Consider the following 21181-nt stretch of genomic DNA (forward strand, 5'->3'; position numbering starts at 1 on the left):
GCTCTGGAGGGCAGCTATGACAGATCAACAAAGACTATCACTGACCAAATCAAAAGTGCCCTGGATGGCAGGCTAAGGGACGATTTATTTGAACTTTGTACAATTATTATTATTAGTACACTCTGCCATGGCTTATTTCCATCACGATAATTGGAAATTAAAAGTTATAGGCAGTACATAATAAAGTATAGGGGGATTACTTAGATACATACATGTTGTACCAATTTAAATGACGGTTAAATGTCATTACATTAGGCTAGCTAGCCATTTTGTCCACTCCACATTTGGTTTTGAATTTATAGAGAAGTCAGATCATTTTATGGTTGATTAAGTACAGGACAGCAAAGTTACAACTTAGACAACAATTATACAACAGTTGGCTAATACTTTACCTATTTGAACAAGCGTCAAGTTTTGGTTAAAAATGAATATGCTTAAGGTCCAGAAAAGGTGTGCGCACATGAAAACGCGCTCGCGCGGAAGATAGGGAGGAGTTTTTTTTTCTTTCTTTTTTTTCATAGAAGCGGCGCGTGATATCCTTCCGCGGGAGTCGAGCAAGGCCCTTTCCCTCCCGACAACACAGAATGAACAAGCGGCATTGCTGCTTAAACCATTTTTTTTTCAGGTTCCGCGTTTGGAAATAGCGCATATCCAGAGTAAACTAATCGGCTGGGGGATACTGGGCGTGTATGTTTTTCTCGCCGGCTTTCATTGATTTATCCACGGTCTTGTTACTTTGGTTGAACACTGAAGAAATATAATCCGGGGTTGAGTTGTGCGCGGCAATCTAACTAGCTAGCGACTTCTGTGTAGAGTGGTTGGGACAGAATGGAGCTGATAACAATCCTCGAAAAAACTGTCTCTCCAGGTGATTATACAGCTCCATATACTTATCTTTAACATTTGCCATGTGAAGAGCTTAGGCCCAGCAACTTCACATATCTGTATTTGATAACGATAACGGTGAAAGTTAAATCAGAAAAAGGGAGGAGGAAATGCCTAGCATTAGGCTAGCTAGGCTGCTAATGTTACGGCCTACTCACTCTGCGGATGCGGCGTCTGTGGTGAATTCGCTAACATGCTAACTTTTAGCACTGTTAATAGTTCAATCTGGGCGGCATTGACAGAGCTGCCAGTTGTCAAAATGTATTATCCGTTGAAAAAGTTGTCACCCACGTAGTTGGTCAATTTGATGTGATATTTTTACTGGTTTGATACGTATTGTTACCTATCAATTAACTTGGCTAACTAGCTATTCATGTGCAACTAAATCGGCCCTGCCTTGCACGCCCGCTAACTTTAAAGATTACTATCTAAGTACTATAACTAGCATGTGCATGATGTGCCGATGTGGAAAAAAAATTGGCCTGGACTCGATCATGTAAACCTTATTAGGTCGTATACGCTAGCTAGTGAAGTAAACACTTGTGCATTGTCCGTGGTGATGTAACATGTAGAGCGAACTACGTTAGCTAAATAGTTTAATACGAGTTGGTTAGCTCGATGGTTAACTTAATCGTTGGCCTCTAGTACCTATCCGCTAGTGAGCATAGCATCCCCGGTAGCCAGCGTGTTGCATGACATGGGTCACCTATCTAACTAGTAAGGCTTGATAAATTGGCGATTTAATTTAACTAGTTAACGAACAATCTCGCATCAGGAAACGTACACCCACAATTTCCCAAGTAGATTTCCCAATTATCGCAGTGAATGTGATTACTGGTGCGCACTACATACTAGCTAATGTTAGCTAGGTAATCGTGGTAGCCTAGCTAGCTAATCGTTCTAGCTAGTCAGGCAATGTAGGAATTGCAGATGCATGCTAACAGAACTTTGCTGCTTCATGTTGTAGCTAACTAGCAAGTGCAGTAGCTATTCACATAGTATAACGCTCACATTTTCTCCCTCGCCCCCTCAGATCGAAATGAACTGGAGGCGGCACAGAAGTTTCTGGAGCAAGCGGCAATTGAAAATTTGGTTTGTATAACTACACATTTTATCAGTCCAGACGGATAATATATTCCGGTCACATTCAGGTCTGGCGCCAGAAACACAGGGCATGAGCGCATTGAATTGAATTGCCGGCGTTTTCAACTGGGCCCTTTCTCCATCGCAACATTATGGTAGCAGCGTCACACCTCAGCTTTCGCGAATGAATGGAGACCTAGCATTAACCCACGTTAGCTAGCTAGCACACCAGCTACACCATTGTTGGATTCCAGTGCCTTGGCAAGATCACTTGGAACTAACAAAATTTCGACAAATTCGCGTTTTCAGCGATTTTTTATTCATTCAGATTAATTTCACTTGAGCAGTATAACCCCGGCATCGAAAAACTAGTTCACTGATAGTGATGGATCACTAGCGGGGCGGATTACCCTGTTTTGATATGGACACATGTGGCTAACATGTTGTAATTTTATAGCTGCATTTGGTTCCATATGCTATTCATGTAACTAATAGTTAACCGGAAAGCTGCCTGATAGGCTTTTACTAGTGAACAAGAGCACTCCTCCCCCCTGACAGATGTCCATTGCATTTTTTGGAGTAGAAAGTGAAAGAGGGTGTAGCTAGCTGGCTAGAGAAGAGGAAGTAAGGCGTGATCAAGGCATCTGTCATTGAACTACATTTTTGCGTAGCTATTTAGCTTTGAAATATGAGTCAGCTTGTGTGTATGCACTCTGTTTTTTGACGAAACATTTATGCTATGTTAACTATTTTGGGCAGTGGCAGATCCCCATAGAAAAAGCTAGTTTATGAAAGGTGTGCAGGGCTCATTTGAACGGATGTGGCATGGTACCTAAATCTGCCACCACTATGCATGTTACGTACAAGTTATATATTTTGCAGACTAGTCAAAAGCTAAACATCGATTGTGTAATCTCCCATTTTATTTGGCCGCGCGTCCTTATGTAGCTTTTCAAGTCAAAATAATAGCCATATATATAATTACATTTGTCATTTAGCAGACACTCATCCATAGCGACATACAGGAGCAGCTACAGTTACGTGCCTTGCTCAATGGCAAATTGGTAGATGTTTTTTTTTTTATCTAGTTGTCTCAGGGAATCGAACCAGCGAACTTTCGGTTACTGGCCCAACACTCTTAACCGCAAGGTACCTCAAAGGTCTATGGATTTGTTTGCTGGACTGTGCAGCTCTGTTAATGATCAGTCACATAATTGGCTAGGCACATCAAAAACTATTAAGGGAGTTTGACCCAAATCAGCAGTCAGAAGATGTCATGGTACAAGTGTTGCTAAATGGCCTTCTTTTGTGGTGCCCTCTTGTCCTACATTATCATTAAAGACCACATGATTAAATCCTATCTGTCTTTTAATCCATCTGCTAAAGGGACATAGAGATTTCGTCTCCTAATCTAAGTATTTGGACATATATTTTTAATCTCCAGAAAGCCTAGATAGTGACACCAAGCTAGACACTTGATGCCTCATAGGCCCCACTAATGAGATAATCTGGAATAGGTGTCACAGATTAACTCTTACAACTAAAATTGGTCACAAAGCAGAGTATACAGTTACTTCCGGAAAGTATTCAGAGCCCATGACTTTTTTTCACCTTATGTTAAAGCTTTGTTTTTCTCTCTCAGCAATTTACATACAATACCCCATAATGACAAAGCAAAAACAGGTTTCTAGGCATTTTTGATAATTTATATAAAAAAAAATGGAAATCACATTTATGTAAGTATTCAGACCCTTTACTCAGTACTTTGTTAAAGCACCCATGGCAGCGATTACAGCTTCAAGTCTTCTTGGGTATGACGTGACAAGCTTGGCACACCTGTATTTGGGGAGTTTCTCCCATTCTTCTCTGCAGATCCTCAAGCTCTGTCAGGTTGGATGGGGAGTGTTGCAGTACAGCTATTTCCAGGTCTCTCCAGAGATGTTTGTTCAGGTTCAAGTCTTGGCTCTGGCTGGACCACTCAAGGATATGCGGAGAGAGATGAAAGATGAAAGCCACTCCTGGATTGTCTTGGCTGTTTCCTGTTGGAAGGTGAACCTTCGCCCCAGTCTGCGCTCCTGAGTGCTCTGGAGCAGGTTTTCATCAATTATCTCTCTACTGCTCTGTTCACCTTTCCCTCGATCCTGAGTAGTGTCCCAGTCCCTGCTGAAAAACATCCCCACAGCATGATGCTACCACTACCATTCTTCACTGTATGGATGTTGCATGGTTTTCTCCAGATGTGAGGCTTGGCATTCAGGCCAAAGAGTTGAATCTTGTTTCTCATGATCTTAGAGTCCTTTAGGTGCATTTTGGCAAACTCCAAGCGGGCTGTCATGTACCATTGGCTGAGTGGCTTCCGTCTGGTCACTACCATAAAGGTCTGATTGGTGGAATGCTGCAGAGATGGTTGTCCTTCTGGAGGGTTCTCCCGTCTACACAGAGGAACTCTAGAGCTTGTCAGAGGGACCATCAGGTTCTTCGTCACCTCCCTGACCGAGGCCCTTGCTCGGTTTAGCCGGGCGGCCAGCTCTAGGAAGAGTCTTCGTGGTTCCAAACTTCTTCCATTTTAAGATTGATGGAGGCCATTGTGTTCTTGGGGACCGTCAATGCTGCCGACATTTTTTGGTACACTTCCCCAGATCTGTGCCTCGACACAATCCTGTCTCGGAGCTCTATGGACAATTCCTTCGACCTCATGGCTTGGTTTTTGCACTGACATGCACTGTCAACTGTGGGACCTTATATAGACAGGTGTGTGCCTTTCCAAATTATGTCCAATCAATTGAATTTACCACAGGTGGACTCCAATGAAGTTGTAGAGACATCTCAAGGATGATCAATGGAAACAGGATGCACCTGAGCTCAATTTTGAGTCTTGTGGCAAAGGGTCTGAATACTTATGTACATAAGGTGTTTCTGTTTATTTTTAAATTTGCAAAAATTTCTAAACCTGTTTTTGGTTTGTCATTATGGGGTATTGCTACGGATATTTTTTATTTCATCCATTTTAGAATAAGGCTGTAATGTAAGAAAATGTGGGAAAAGTCATGTGTTCTGAATACTTTCCCAAAGGCACTGTATATGTGAAACAGAGACCTAAACAACTCACCAGGACTTGTATGAATTTAGCAGTTTGTTTTGGTTACACAAATGCATTAGATCTGATTTAAAACCACCACACATGGATCAAAAGAGATTTGTGGAGCCCGCTGCTGCCACTCACTGACTGCAGCATGAATGGAATTTAGTGTCTACTGAATTTAGTGTCAATTGTTTTGCTGTTGCATACAAACCTGCTCCGTCATGCCTGTTGATTTGATTACTAGCCTCCTACATCCTTCAGTTGCTCAATGTAACTGTTGAACATTGTTCAGAATCACTGCAGTGAAATCTTACTCATGCCAGGGACTTAAGGACTGTGGTGATGACAATTTTTTTTCTTTTACCTGTGTTTTACTAAACCACTACCGTCTTATGGCCGGATTTTGTAGAAATACATTTTATAAACTCTCCCCACCCACTCTCCCTTTCTCCAGCCCACGTTCCTGGTGGAGCTCTCCAAGGTGCTCGCCAACCCTGGCAACACCCAGGTGGCTCGCGTGGCCGCAGGGCTGCAGGTGAAGAACTCACTCACCTCCAAAGACCCGGACGTGAAGACACGCTACCAGCAGAGATGGCTTGCCATCGACGCCAACGCCCGGAGGGAGATCAAGAACTTTGTAAGGAGAAACTCCTCTTCCACCTCTTAGTGCAGATTTATTTATACTTTCTAGCTTCAGTTGGCTCTTGTGGTCCCACCCCCCCAAAAAAATAATTTTACCTCAGAAACCTACCCTGCCAAATGACTAATTTGACAAAAGCCCTTGGCTCCTATAGGATCCAATGTCCTCCGTCTCACTTAGTTTCACCCAGCAAAATGCACCAGTTGATTCACCTCTAACCCCCCCCCCCCCCCCCCCTCCTTTCACTCTTCTCCAGGTTCTGCAGACCCTGGGCACGGAGACGTACCGGCCCAGCTCGGCCTCCCAGTGCGTGGCTGGCATCGCCTGCGCAGAGATCCCCGTCACCCAGTGGCCCGAGCTCATTCCCCAGCTGGTGGCCAATGTGACGGACCCCAGCAGCACTGAGCACATGAAGGAGTCCACCCTGGAGGCCATTGGATACATCTGCCAGGACATAGTGAGTGCCCCTGGCACACACACTTGCTCACATGAGGATACAGTGGTTATAACCTCAATCTATCTACTGTAATATGAAACTTGTGACCATTGTGTCCTCAATTACAATTGCACAAAGACAAGATTCCAAAATCGAACCTAGACTACATTTTAGTTTTTTTGTTTTCCTATGCATGTTTCGCTGCAGAGCAGACGTAACTTCCATGAACAACTGTCTTCTCTCCTCCCCTGTACTGTAGGACCCTGAGCAGCTGCAGGACAACGCCAACCAGATCCTGACAGCCATCATCCAGGGCATGAGGAAGGAGGAGCCCAGCAACAACGTCAAGCTGGCTGCCACCAACGCGCTGCTCAACTCACTGGAGTTCACCAAAGCCAACTTTGACAAAGAGGTCTGTTTGTGTCTCCTGCCCCGCCCTGCCTGTGTCCCACTATATTAGTGTTTAAGTTCCTCCTTTGTTGCATGATGTGACCCCAAAAATGGAAAGATGCAATGGACAAATCTGAGCTTGTTTATCGACTTAATGGTCTGGTCTGTGATGAGAAAGCATGCACCACGCTGAACGTGTGATGGATAACCCCTACCACAATATCTGAGACCTGCACACAAGGCTGGGTTTTGAATGCTTTTTCTATGGGCATGTCGTAACAGTGAACGGGTTTGTGTTTTCCAGACGGAGAGGCACTTTATAATGCAGGTCGTCTGCGAGGCCACACAGTGCCCAGACACCAGAGTGAGTATCGTGAGTTTCTCTTTTCTATTTAAAACCCTTTTTTGGCACATTTATTCATGCTTTCAGCCAATAATCATATTCTTAACCAATGTTGGTGAAATGCAATGTCTGTCTCCCACAGGTACGAGTGGCTGCCTTACAGAACTTGGTGAAGATAATGTCTTTGTATTATCAGTACATGGAAACGTACATGGGCCCAGCGCTGTTTGCGGTAAGCACCCCCATGCAGCAACTTGGGTCTCGCTCTGTTGTCTTTAGATGTGCTTCTATTTATTTTTGAAGAACTTAAGGCAGAACTCCAAACCAAGGTCTTGATGAACCTTATCAGTTACTGATATTGTAGCGTCGCTTGTTGACCACTTGTCTGGTCTGTGATGAGAAATAATGCACGACGCTGTAATGCCTAATGTGTAACTCCTACGACAATATCTGAGACCTGCAAGGACACCGAGGCCAGTAGTCCGTATCAAGGACGCTCCTTTAAAATAAACATCCTGACCCCCTCCTCCCTTTGGTCTGTCCTCTCCCTCCCCTGAACAGATCACAATAGAAGCCATGAAAAGTGACATTGATGAAGTTGCCTTACAAGGAATCGAGTTCTGGTCGAACGTGTGCGACGAGGAGATGGATTTGGCCATTGAAGCGACTGAGGTGAGCCCCCCCCCACACGCACTTTCAAACGTGTTTTAACTCGAGTAACTGAACACAAGGCAACACTGCAGCGCACGGATGTAAATGTACACACGTTTTATATATTATAACACCAGAAAGGGTCACAGTTAGCCGTGTTGCTGCGTGACGATATAGCTCACCTGTCTGGTCTGTGATGAGAAATCATGCACCACGCTGAACATGTGATGGATAAACCCTACCACTATCTGAGACCTTCGCCTACCTTGTTATTTTGTTATCGCACCATTAGTCAGCCATTAAGCTGACACCCTTACCTTGCGGGTGTTTATTTTAGACGCAAAATAAATACAACGGGGAGTTGCACAACAACAAAAAGGAAAATATTCCTCTAAGTTTGGTACATCTCTCTCTCTCTCCCCAGGCATCGGAGCAGGGCCGGCCCCCGGAGCACACCAGCAAGTTCTATGCTAAAGGAGCCTTGCAATACCTGGTGCCCATCCTCACCCAGACACTCACCAAACAGGTACCCAAGAGAAGAGCCCGCGGCAGTCATTTTACACCTCGTTATCCTGTTCGTTACACGTTAGGGCACAGATTTGAAGGACACAATTCAAATGAAGCGTCTGTACACACCACACATTTCAGTCTGCAGTTTTTAGTGTTTAACACAAGGCAAGATTCCTTGCAGTTCACAGCCCAGCCTAGCTAGCACGGTCCACACAAAATTCTAAGTGAAACAATGTTAATGAGGTTGGCGGAGGGAGAAATTCGAACAAACGGATTTGGATTAATGTGAAGCATGTGAAAAATGCTAGCCACAGGGTGTTGAAACCTTACCCGGACAGGGTAAGCCAGCCAGTGGAAGTGAAGGCATCCCCAGCCAGTTTGTCCTTGGAGAGCAGGGCAGCGGTGGTGACTCTACATGATTTAATGTCAGCCAGAGACACTAAAACGTCCGTCGATAATACCTTTATAACCTAGAAGGATCCTGTAGAGTGAGACAGAACCTGATTGATAAGGATATGGGCGAATCATTTCCTGGTATTACAATCTCTGTACAAAACTAATGCATCTAGCTGGCAGAATCCTTAATCTTGAGATTCAATTAAGATTCTACCTCTTAGGAAAACCTGTCTGGTCTGTGATGAGAAATCATGCACCACGCTGAACATGTGATGGATAAACCCTACCACAATATCTGAGACCTACAGACACGTATTTTTAATTTAACCTTTATTTAACTAGGCATGTCAGTTGAGAACAAATTTCTATTTACAATCACGGCTATGGGACTCCCAATCGCGTCCGGTTGTGATACAGCCTGGATTTGAACCAAGGTGTCTGTAGTGACGCGTCTAGCACTGAGATGCAGTGCCTTAGACCGCTGCGCCACTCGGGAGCCCGTATTAAGGGGGGTGGCTCCTCACCCATCCAGGCGCCACCATTTTGTGTCTAATACCACATACAAAATAGTTGATAGTCCCCCAGGAAGACTGTGTTCTACTGCTGCCACCCATTCTATAATAAGTACAAGTGTACCAAGTGAAGTCTAGCAGGGAGGTGAGGATTTCTGTACGTGCCACCCCAGTCTATCTATTAGGGGCTTTAATGAGACACTGTACTTGTCTAGCTGAATTTGTGTGTCCCATTTGGTCTGTCCTTTGTGTTGATATCTGTTATTTTGTGTGTCCTTTTGTGCAATAGGTACCTGTTCATGTAATGTATGCTTTTTCCTTTGGGTCTCCTTCCCCTCTACACAATCGGGTCATTTCTCCCGGCATACCTTTTTTATGTAAATGTATTCCTCTCACTTCTCCTATGTGCAAGTCCAGTATAGATTCCTTTCATACTTCTCCTTCCCTCCACCCCCCGTCTATGTTCCTCTGTCAATAGACATTGGTTTTACCCCTCCTTTTCTCGATGTTATAACGTGTCCTGTAAATGCGTCTCCTCTCATTCACCCCTCTCGCTTCCTCCTCAGGACGAGAACGACGACGATGACGACTGGAACCCGTGCAAGGCGGCGGGCGTGTGCCTGATGCTGCTGGCCACGTGCTGCGAGGACGACGTGGTGCCTCACGTGCTGCCCTTCATCAAGGAGCACATCAAGCACCCCGACTGGCGCTACCGCGACGCCTCGGTCATGGCCTTCGGCTCCATCCTGGAGGGGCCCGAGCTCAACCAGCTCAAACCCCTCGTCATCCAGGTGACTAGCTTCACCACATGTAGACACCAAGACAAATCAACATATTCTTGTAACGGTTTCGCTCAATTCTTTCTAATTAACCTAACAATTATGACACACCCCTCACTATTGTCATTTGCTTGTGTTAATTGCAGTCTTTGTCTACATAACCTGGTTCAAGTATTCATGACATTACCCTGAAGAAGGCAGTGATGCCGACACGTCGGTTTACCCAATAAATGACTGGGCATTTTTTTATATATATATATATTGCGCAACAATTTTTTTATTATCTTAGTTTATTTGTCGTTAGTCAGCACCTCTGCACAAAATACTTTTCTATGTGTGTGCGCCAGGTCATGCTTTTTATTAGACATGAAGACATGCCATAAACGGAACACCACCATATTATGATCTCAACCTGCGGCTAACATATCAGATAGTCAAGACTCCTCTCCTATCTGTTAGGAAATTCTTGGCATAGTGTTGATGGGATGTTTGGCTCTTTTGACAGACTCGGATCTTGTCGACTCGTTCAGTCAAAATAACGACTCGTTCGACTCCTTTTGTTCATTTGAGTCAGTAATGCCCAGAGCACGCAAGACCCCCGACCGGTGAACGACAAACTGAAAACTCAAGTCATGATTCCACAAGCCTCTTCAACACATCTCGTTCACCATAGGGAGCATATTGGCGCTGTCATTTGTGATTGAGACATGTGAAACTCTGCTTTAAACAATGTACATTTGTTGATTGCTAGGGGCACAAATAAGATACATTTTTTTATTCATTTGAAACGAGGTAAGGTTGTGGCTCCAACCGGACGAGATTGTGAACGACTCTTGGTGGAATGCATACCGTTAATGTCTCCCGTGTGGGTGACGAGCACAATGTTCAAACTGCATCCCCCAGAATGATTAATTATAGAGTTTGAGTTTGTTGAGCAGAGGCTCTGGTTCAACAAAAAAAAAACGGCGTCAATGACATTCAATAATCAATTAATTGCAGTCATTCTTGCACTATGCGATCAATTATCGGTTGTAAACATGTATTTTTCTTCTCGTTGGTTATGATCTATTTCCCTGTGCGCGTATGACCGATGGTTGGTGGTCGGAGCACGTCTCTGGAGCCGCTGAGACGGAGCGTGTATTGATCCTGCTGTAGGTAGGACTCACTGCGGCCAGTACTAGCAGGTCAAAACGAAAGAGTAAAGTGAACCAGTCACTCAGGATAAACAAATCATGTGTCTCGAGTCAGTAAAAAGAGTTGTTTAAAAAGAACGAATCGTTCACTAACTGCACATCGCTAAGGCATGGCCCAACCAGCTCAAACCCCTTGTCATGCAGGTCACTACACCAGCTACCGCTGTATACTGATACTACCGATTTTTCCCAAGGGGAAGTTTCGGTGGAGTTTCACAGCAGGATAGACTAACATGCATACTTAACAATCCACCGTCTGATGGGTGTGTCGAGCAAGGAAGAGAATTGCTTGTGGCCAAGTAGAAATGTATCTGTTGTAAAGGTCATTATCTCTAGGCTGCAAGCATTTCTCAGTTTCCTTGTGTTGCACGCCCATCAGATAATGCATAGTCTTTTCTGTGTGTTCTTAAACTCCATTATGGTTAATAATGAAGCTATCTGCAAGTTTCACTTCATTTTTAGATGAACTACAATCTACCTTAAGTTGTTTCCAGGGTGATTAGGTATTTACAGACGTGTGCATTCACAAGTAGGGTGGACTGGAGGGGCTGTTGAGGCGGTATCAGCTGAAACACTATGTTCTTTCGTGGCTGTGTGTATGTCTACGTCTCAAATGGCTCCCTATTTGGTGCACTACTTTCTACCCTGGACATAAGTAATGCGTTATGTAGGGAATAGGGTGCCATTTGAGATACAGACTATTCCCCAATCCTTGACCCCCCCCCCCAAGCCCTATTGAACTGTGAACTGAAGTGGGTGCTTGTCTCAGAGTGAGCTGGTGATAAGCTTGTGTAAGTGTCCATAATCAGAGATAAAACCTGTCATTCACTAGGCACCAAATTCAAAAGAACTGACACGGGACTACCTGACGTTTATATAAAATCTTCTTTCCGTTGTAAAATGGAAATATGTGAATCTAATAAGGCAGTATTGAACCTTGTATCTGGTCGGTGATAAAAAAAGATTGTACTCAAGACCCTTGACAACCCTGATGTTTAAATAGGATTTATCTGATACCTGCACAGACCAGTTCAGTAAAGCTGGATTTGGGCGTACTCTGTAGTAGTTATGGGGGGGAAAGCGACAGTTACACATCGGAATATTGTTTTTAATAACTCGTGTCGTTTTGACAATATCGCAATATATTTTGCGCTAGTTGGCTGTTCCTGCCCCAAAATTCCTGTTTTTCCTTCATAGCTTGTTCGTCTTTTTATGTAGGAATGACTGATAAACTAATTTTCTCATGGCTCTCTTGTCCATCTGCAGCAGACATATGTTGAACAATATGTTTGGAACATTGAATCACAATAAATCGCACTATCGAATCGCAAATACATTTAGATTCGTAATACTTCACGTATCGTGAGGTCCCTGGCAATTCCCAGCCCTACTCTGTAGAGACTCTGTGACAATCCCTGGTGGCCCCTTTCCCTGTTTGTCATATTTGACAGACGCTACTGTTGTAAAATCTTGTCCACTGCCCTCCCTTTCCAGCCTATGCCTCTCTCGCTACACCTGAATACTGCTGTTATATTAACAGTACCTTCCTTTCTCCGCCCATCCATGCCGGTCTGTTTACTCTTGAACCATGGTTAACAGTACTTAATAATGAATAAAGGATCATTTATTACATTTCTATAGTGCTTTTCATAGAATCTCAACGCTCTTAAATGGGGAGACGTCATGTGTTGTCGTCCCCCCCCCTGCTCATTGATACTACTGGGGTTAATGACCAATCTGCTGTTGTTTCTCCCCTCCCAGGCAATGCCCACGCTGATTGAGCTGATGAAGGACCCCAGTGTTGTGGTGAGGGACACCACGGCCTGGACGGTGGGCAGGATCTGTGAGCTGCTGCCGGAGGCGGCCATCAACGAGGTGTACCTGGCCCCTCTGCTGCAGTGTCTCATCGAGGGCCTGGGGGCCGAGCCACGCGTCGCATCCAACGTCTGCTGGGTGAGACACAAGCTAGAGCCGCCTTTTGATTTATTTTATCCTTTTTAAAAACGCAATTCGACAACACGTGGATACAATGCATTTAAAATTGAGGATAACGGCTATCGTGGAATAGGTTATTTCCATTGTGGGCCTCCACCACACATGCAGCAGTAGTACTTTGTTAGTCCCACAGATAAGGATTTCATGCACCACGCTGAATATGTGCTGGATAACCCCTACCACAGTATCTGAGACCTGCTAAAGACATTCCGTTTTTTTTTAAGGACCAAAAATAATGATTCATGGTTTTCATATGAATGCCCTCATAACTTCTCCCTCCTTTCCCTCCCTCCCTCAGGCCTTCTCCAGCCTGGCTGAAGCTGCGTACGAAGCCACAGATGCAGCGGAGGACCAGGAGGAGCCTGCCACGTACTGCCTCTCCTCCTCCTTCGAGCTCATCGTCCAGAAACTCCTAGAAACCACAGACAGGTAGGCAGGACTGTCCAGAAACGCTAGACTGGTAAGCAGGACAGGGGGATGGAACGTCACCTTCTATTGTCAGGACTGTAGAGGTTTAGAAACCTCAACTTTGCAGGTCAACTAGACATTTTGTCTGGAGGATTTCTGGAGTTAGCTGGAGAGTAACTCTGGTCTGTGATGAGAAATCATGCACCACGCTGAACATGTGATGGATAACCCCTACCACAATATCTGAGGCCTTCAACGACAAAAATGCATTTGGAGATGTAGAATGGCGTTAAAATCTACTTCCTCAGGAAATCCTTTGACGCCCTTAGTTGTACATACCCTTTTGAAGGCTGTGAGTCTCTTATCCAGTCTCGTCGTCCTAGATCGTTCAGGTTTATGTATTTAAATGCATCAATTTTTTTGCTGAGAATTGCACACATTTCTGAATCATATAAAGTGCAAGTAATATTGTTTTCCTGATGCATAGTAATGATTTTAAGTGAAATAAATCAATGTTTTCCCTCTGTGTCCCCCAGGCCGGACGGTCACCAGAACAACCTGCGTAGCGCGGCTTACGAGGCTCTGATGGAGATTGTGAAGAACAGCGCCAAGGACTGCTACCCAGCCGTGCAGAAGACCACCCTGGTCATCATGGAACGCCTGCAGCAGGTTCTGCAGATGGAGGTGGGTCCCAACAGAGAGAGGAGGGATGGGAGAGAGCGATAAATTGGGGGGGGGGTAAAAAAAAGGGGTAAAACCTTTTTGGTCTGTGATGAGAAATCATGTACTCACTACTCTGAAAAGCTCTGATGTTTACTTAAGGATTTATCTGAGACCTGCTTTAAACTATTAGACATTATGCTTGGTGTCTTTTCTGTATTGAATAAACTCCTATTGAAGGAACTGTTGATTTCATGTGCTCTCTCTCTCCTCAGTCTCACATCCAGAGCACGTCGGACAGAATTCAGTTCAACGACCTCCAGTCTCTACTGTGTGCCACCCTGCAGGTGAGACGAGCTGACTTCATTCAGTTTGACCCTCCAAACTATTTCAACCTCCCCGAACTAGAGGTAGAAGAAGAATACCTAGGGTGTTCCATGGATATATTTAGCGGTCTTGAGTATTTTAAAGCCTTAGGGGAAAAAGTGATACACATTTTTAGTACCTGTCTGATCTGTGACGAGAGATCGTGTACTGAAAACCCTGATGACACCAATAGGAAGAATCTGAGACCTGCACAGACAAGATCTGAAATGTACTAGGAAAGGAGAAGGCTTTATGAGGAAAGGTGCCGTAGACGGACACCCAGCCAGGAAACTACTCCTGGGTTGGAGTTCTCCTTTCCCGCTTCTTATCGCAGTAGCTAAACAACGTTTAAGTTAGCCTTTGCTCTGTTAGGTTAACCCTTTCCCTCCCCACTTCTCTATAGAATGTGCTGAGGAAGGTGCAGCACCAGGACGCGTTGCAGATCTCAGACGTGGTGATGGCCTCCCTGCTCAGAATGTTCCAGAACACCGCCGGCTCCGGGGGCGTACAGGAGGATGCGCTCATGGCCGTCTCAACCTTGGTGGAAGGTAAGCCATTTAAAACGGTCACACTGTGGTGGATGGGTAAATTTAAAGTTTTTTTTTTTTTTTTAGATAGGTCACACACACACACAGGGTTTTCTACTCACACCCTCCACCCACTTTAGTAGGATGAATTATGTTTATGTGAATCTAAGCAGTTAAACCTCATATCTGGTCTGTGATGAGAAATCTTGTACTCAAAACCCTGAAAACCCTGATGTTTAATAGGATTTATCTGAGACCTGTTTCCAGCTGCTTGGTCAATGTGAAACTGATTTCCACGCTTCTTGCAGTATGTATATGGTGTGTCGCATGTCCAGTGTCACATGTTATGGCAGTGGGCAGAGTATGGCATTAGTCATGTAAATACATTACTCTGCTTATCCTAATCGCTGTAAGGTCACAATCAAAGTAAACATAAGCCAGTTAAAACAGCTCTGAAAACCAGGTATCTTTCGAAAGATTAGGGTGTATATAAACGGCTTAATCGGTGCATGTGCTAGCACCAGCAACTCAAGCCTCCCACTTTTGCGCAAGTGAAGTGAGTTTGGACCAACTGAAAGTTTGAATCTTAGAAATAGTTTTCACATACAAACTTTATATGTCCGAACTCAGAATCAAATGGGCTTTCCAAAAATGACATGGTCGCTATGGTAATGTTTATTTTGATTGAAGAATTTCTGCATTTATCAATGTGCAGGTAGACTGATTTTTAGATATGTCCATATAAACAGGATTGTTAGGGAAATTGTTCTTTTTGCAAAGCATGTAAACATTTAAATCGAATTGTCATTCATTTTGACTATTCACAATAATTGTGTGCATGTAACCATATTCAATGTTGTTCTGTAATGTCTTCTATGTTTCCTCCTCAGTTTTGGGCGCTGACTTTCAGAAATACATGGATGCCTTTAAACCCTTCCTGGGAATTGGACTGAAGAATTATGCAGAATATCAAGTGGGTTCTATGATTTTTCAAGGATTATATTCATATTAATCTCTTAAAGTAAAAAAAAAAACAAGATTTTTCCCTTCCCCTGACGCCTGTTCCTCTCGCTGCTCTGAGCTGTGGCAGCTGGGATTTTAGGTCGTCACAGAGTAACTCGGGGTCTATTTCACCCAGTGTTCATGAGGTAGCAGGGCTGCCATTATCTACACTGGACTTTGCGGGACCCCACACTTGAAATGCACTGATTTAGTAGCGAAGTACCCTCTAGTAATGCTTGCTGTGAGAGTCACCACTCAATTATTTCACCTAGCTACACCACTCGCCCTCCCTCCCTCAGGTGTGTCTGGCCGCGGTGGGCCTGGTGTGTGACCTGTGCCGAGCCCTGATGTCCAACATCCTGCCTTACTGCGACGAGATCATGCAGCTCCTGCTGGAGAACCTGGGGGTGAGTTGCACTTTTAGTTTCTGCCAGCTGTGTTGGTAATGCCAAGGCTACCGTTATCAATACTGGAATGTACAGGACCATACATTTTGAGTCTTATTGCAGATTTAGAGCCTCTGTTTTATTGATCGGTTACTTTGTAGACGCGTGTAAATGCCTTGGCGTCAAGCTGACCGTAGACACAACAACTAACAATTATCGGGAAGAAAAGGGTTATGATTCCAGCTGTCTTTGTTCATATGGGTTAGGTTAAGTCTTGTAGATACTCATAGTTTTTCACCTGTACTAAGGGCATGTGTGTTTCCCCTGCAGAATGAGAATGTGCACCGGTCAGTGAAGCCTCAGATCCTGTCAGCGTTCGGAGACATTGCCCTGGCCATCGGAGGGGAGTTCAAGAAGTACCTGGAGATCGTCCTGGACACGCTGCAGCAGGCGTCGCAGGCACAAGTCGACAAGGTAGAACAGATGGACACGCACTGTTACCACATTGGCATCCCCTTGTTTCGTTTGACCCTGACGCCTGTTCCTCTCGCTGCTCTGAGCTGTGGCAGCTGGGATTTTAGGTCGTCACAGAGTAACGCAGGGTCTATTTCACCCAGTGTTCATGAGGTAGCAGGGCTGCCATTATCTACACTGGACTTTGCGGGACCCCACAAGTTTCTTCCCTGAGCATTTCTGTTGAATCTTGTTAAGTTGCCTCTTCCGAAGTTTGTTATATTGGTCAATAGATAACAATGACAGTTGCGCTCCTCGATGCGGTCTGTCCTCCGTCCCTCTAATCTGCTGTGTGTTTTGGTTCCTTCCACCTGGCAGACGGACTATGACATGGTGGACTATCTGAACGAGCTGCGGGAGGGCTGTCTGGAGGCCTACACTGGCATCATCCAGGGCCTGAAGGGGGACCAGGAGAACGTGCACCGTGAGTCCGCCATCCTCCCACTGTCGTAACTAATCTACAGATTTTGTGGATCTAGTATTTTGGTATTTTGCCGACTGTGGTATTGATATTGTGTCTTGAGATTCCAAATGTACGATTTTCCTGCACTAGTGTTTACAGTAGACTGAGAAGTCCTTCCACTGACGCCTGTTCCTCTCGCTGCTCTGAGCTGTGGCAGCTGGGATTTTAGGTCGTCACAGAGTAACTCGGGGTCTATTTCACCCAGTGTTCATGAGGTAGCAGGGCTGCCATTGTCTACACTGGACTTTGCGGGACCCCACACTTGCACATTGTGGCACACTGAAAAGTCCAAAAATAGGAAAAGTGGCATTTGCCAAACACGCATCCTTAATCACCTCTTCGTCAGAATTATGGCAACTTTGAGTGAATATTGGACATCTGTCACCTGTCTTAATTCTCATGATTGCGCTGAACATGGTCTTCATTGCATCGTTATGTCCTACCTGTAGCTGACGTGATGCTGGTGCAGCCCAGAGTGGAGTTCATCCTGTCCTTCATCCATCACATCGCTGAAGACGAGGACCACTCTGACGGCGTGGTGGCAAACGCCGCCGGACTTATAGGGTAAGGCAACTAGGATTATCTCCGTGGTAGTGACGCTTGCTTTGTGGATCACAATAATGCTGAAGATGCTTTTGACATCGCATAAAAATGTTAGGGGCAGCTTGGGCTAAGATGCATGGAGGAGGGCAGGTGATCTCAAGGCATGAAAGACACTTCATGATGAATTCTGATTTATGAATTTGGATATTTTTTTTATACATTTTTGTTGATCTAAGAAAAACCTGTCTGGTCTGTGAGATCTTGTACTCAAAACCCTGATGTTTTAATAGCGTTTATCTGAAAGCTGCACAGACCCAGTCAGTAAGAGACTTGAAAAGGAGTTGTTTGAGGTAGCAGGTCTCTAGATCGAAGTCGTGTTTCCAGCGACTTGATCAATGTGAAACGGTTTCCTCCGCTTCCCTTTGCAGTATGTAAATAGTAATGTTCCTGCGACGTGTTTAGTTTTTCCCTCCCCTGTGACGTAAAATGTCCTACATGTGGTCCGACTCTCCCTCTTTTCTCTCCTCAGAGACCTGTGCACGGCCTTTGGGAAGGACGTGATGAAGCTGGTGGAGCTGCGGCCCCTCATCAACGACCTGCTGACGGAGGGCCGGAGGTCCAAGACCACCAAGACCAAGACGCTGGCCACATGGGCCACCAAGGAGCTGCGCAAGCTCAAGAGCCAGGCCTGGTGAGTTACTGACCTAATGCCCTACTGACTGACAGTCACCCCTACAGCACCTCTGGGGCGTCACAAAACAGCAAGGGAATAGCTAAGGGATAAAAAGAACTATGTACAGTTTGAAAGTTAATGTTGCATTGGGAGATACTTATTCAGGAAGTCTTGTCCATTTTTTAAATTTCATTATGGAGATGGCGTGAAATTGTAACCATTAGTGATTTCATGAAAGAGCGTGTAACTTGGTGACCAATTCTGATATCTATGAAGTCACCAGAATTTCACTGGAGCAGCCTAATGAGAGGGATCACTCTGTGCATGGAGCACGTGAACACAGGACTTTGGCTCCTTCGGCTAATAAGCTTTTCTTCCTCTTTTCCCCTCTACAGATTTCATGCTGGTTGGGGATAAGATGGACAACAATGAAAACGCCCCACTGGAGTTTCTTCTGTCTTTTGCGTCGTGTCCGAGTTAAAGCAGAAGTGAAGCGTGCGCTGAGATGAGTGTCTGAGAATGTGTGAGTGAGAGCGAGAGTGAGCGAGGATCGACGTCACACCACCTTCTGAGTACAATTCCAGCAGTTGCCGGGAGACCAGCAGCGCCCCACCCCTGAACCTCCACCACCACTTCCTTAGCCACCCCCGCCCCCCTCTTCTACGGCCACCTGTGGACTGATTCTGACTTGACAAGGACTCCACACAAAAACGTGGATCACTGTAGCCGGCTAGTTCTAGAACTCTTCTGAAAAAAAACAACTAATATTAGTCTACAACAGGATCACCAGAGCAGAGAAATAAAACTGCCAAAATGTGGTTTCTTTTGAGGGAAAATACAAACAAAACATGACACGAAAGAACGCGACTATTTTGCTCTTTGACCGATCTGTGGAAGACCTACTTTTTCCCTTGTCATTTTTTGGGGGGTTCCTTCAAGCCCTATATGCTTGTGGACTTGGTCAATTTTACGCAAACGTGAACTGAACCGGAATCCGAAAAATACAAACTTTTGGGGTGTTAGAAATGCGCCTAAAGGATCACTGCTGGAGTTGAAGGAAGATGAAACGAGGGGGACGAGCAGGCGGTCTCCACCCCCCTCGTCTCTTACTTCTAGCCTCTCTGATATCCCCCAGCCTGCCCCTGCACGGAGCCCCCACAGCAATGCAGGGGTGGAGCTAGCTGACCAGCCTGGATGATGAAGTGTGTGTCTGTGAGGGAGGGGATTCACCGTCTCTACACCCCCCCCCCCCCCCCCCCCCCCCCCTGGTTATTTCAAATAAATAATAAAGCTTGACGCAAATTCAGTAAGATATATTTCTGATGCTGTTTGGGAGAGGGCAGTGGGGGCTCGGTAGATTACTTATTGGCAGCACTTGAGTGAATTGGCAAGAAGGTGTTTATTTCCTGCAAGAGAATCACTGACAAATGTTCACCGTTTCAATTTTTTTTTATTTTAATGGCATCAGTTGTTTCTCTTCATTTTCAGTGTGGGCTTCTAGATAAACAGACCCTTTCTTGCCAGCCCTGTTAACAAGAATTGGTGAGGATTTATGCGTTGAGTGCATCAGGATCAATCAAGGCTAAGGGAACACTTCCAAAATAACGACAATAACTACAATTACACTTTGACATCTCCTTAGTGTTAAGATGAGCAAGGAGTAGAAAACGAGTGCCAAATTTAGACTACTCGTCATAGGGTAAAATACAACAAGCAAACACACACTTGCCTAAAGCATGCCGTTCAGAAAGAAATCTATTGAACTACATGCTGAACTAGTGAATTGGGCTTGTTTCAGTTCCCATTTGTTGGTTTCTCGCTGCACTTAGTTGGAAAAGGGTCACTCACCAAGCTGTTAAAATGAGAATCGACTACGTTTGTACAAGGTTATATTTTTCCATTGCTATGAAAAGAAACAATAAAATGATATCAAACATTCCCCAAGCAGTTCTGGTACTTTGGTCTGTATTTTCTTTTGTTTCTTGCAAATGTTTGTAATGCACTGTGATGACTTCAGTTTCCATGGCAACACTAGGTTGGTCGAGATCCCCCCCAGAAACTTCCAGAAAATGTATCTTTCTATATTGGCATAATCAATCGGGTTCAATTTAACTTGTCTTCACTGTTTTGTACTGTTTACGTTCTCCAATGCATAAGTGTTGGATTTGAGGCGTTTTCCATTTGATTTGAGATTTTGGATATTTTTTGCAGTGACTTTGGTCCTCACACCACTTTGGATTGTGTAACATTGTCCTCATGGGCTTGGCTATTTACACCATGTCATGTGTTGAAATGATATTAAGAATTGCAACTTGAATATAGAATTGTGAACATTAAGACAACCTGCTTTTTTTCTTAATTTCCAACCTAGTAAACTAATAAAAATCTATATTGTACTTAATACTGTAATTTTTCAATGTTCTTCTGTAAATGGCTGTCACTTGTGCCTGCTGACCCTTATACTCTTGCATTGAGTGTGTGTGTGTGTAGAATAATGATTACTTGCTTTAAAGGAAAGTCAGCGAACCATAATTACTCTTGTCCCTCCAGAAATTAATGTGACAGGATGATACATTTTTCAAGTGCCAGTAATGCACAATTGTCATTTTATTCACCATATAGTGCACTACTTCTGAACAGGGACCATAGACAAAGTACATTTGATCTGAGCAGAATTTGAAATTGCTATGTTAGAAGTTGACCCAAACCACAGATGTGTTTAATTACCTGATGTCCAATCCTAAG

At 44.6% G+C, this 21181-nt stretch overlaps 1 protein-coding gene and 3 non-coding genes across 5 annotated transcripts; all 4 read left to right on the forward strand.

Moving 5' to 3' along the window:
- Positions 1–524: 524 nt before the first annotated feature.
- Positions 525–20837, forward strand: kpnb1 (karyopherin (importin) beta 1). Of its 2 annotated transcripts, none has more exons than XM_055897076.1 (22): positions 525–868; positions 1919–1977; positions 5505–5687; positions 5947–6147; positions 6386–6538; positions 6821–6889; positions 7002–7091; positions 7421–7531; positions 7935–8036; positions 9495–9719; positions 12662–12853; positions 13194–13324; positions 13840–13987; positions 14239–14310; positions 14733–14877; positions 15747–15829; positions 16158–16265; positions 16575–16718; positions 17076–17181; positions 17670–17784; positions 18293–18454; positions 18832–20837. In XM_055897076.1, coding segments are annotated over exons 1-22 (2640 nt in total). In that variant the 5' UTR covers positions 525–828; the 3' UTR covers positions 18833–20837. The 2 variants fall into 2 exon arrangements, with proteins under 2 accessions (XP_055753051.1, XP_055753052.1); XM_055897077.1 differs by having other exon boundaries at positions 6821–6880.
- LOC129834070 (small nucleolar RNA SNORA79) lies at positions 15910–16053 on the forward strand. The gene has a single exon (XR_008756197.1). It is a non-coding gene; the product is annotated as a small nucleolar RNA SNORA79 (small nucleolar RNA).
- On the forward strand, positions 16777–16920 carry LOC129834072 (small nucleolar RNA SNORA79). Its single transcript, XR_008756199.1, has one exon. It is a non-coding gene; the product is annotated as a small nucleolar RNA SNORA79 (small nucleolar RNA).
- Positions 17341–17484, forward strand: LOC129834071 (small nucleolar RNA SNORA79). The gene has a single exon (XR_008756198.1). It is a non-coding gene; the product is annotated as a small nucleolar RNA SNORA79 (small nucleolar RNA).
- Positions 20838–21181: the final 344 nt, after the last annotated feature.

This window comes from Salvelinus fontinalis, chromosome 34 (assembly GCF_029448725.1).
Source record: "Salvelinus fontinalis isolate EN_2023a chromosome 34, ASM2944872v1, whole genome shotgun sequence".
Lineage (NCBI taxonomy): Eukaryota > Metazoa > Chordata > Actinopteri > Salmoniformes > Salmonidae > Salvelinus > Salvelinus fontinalis.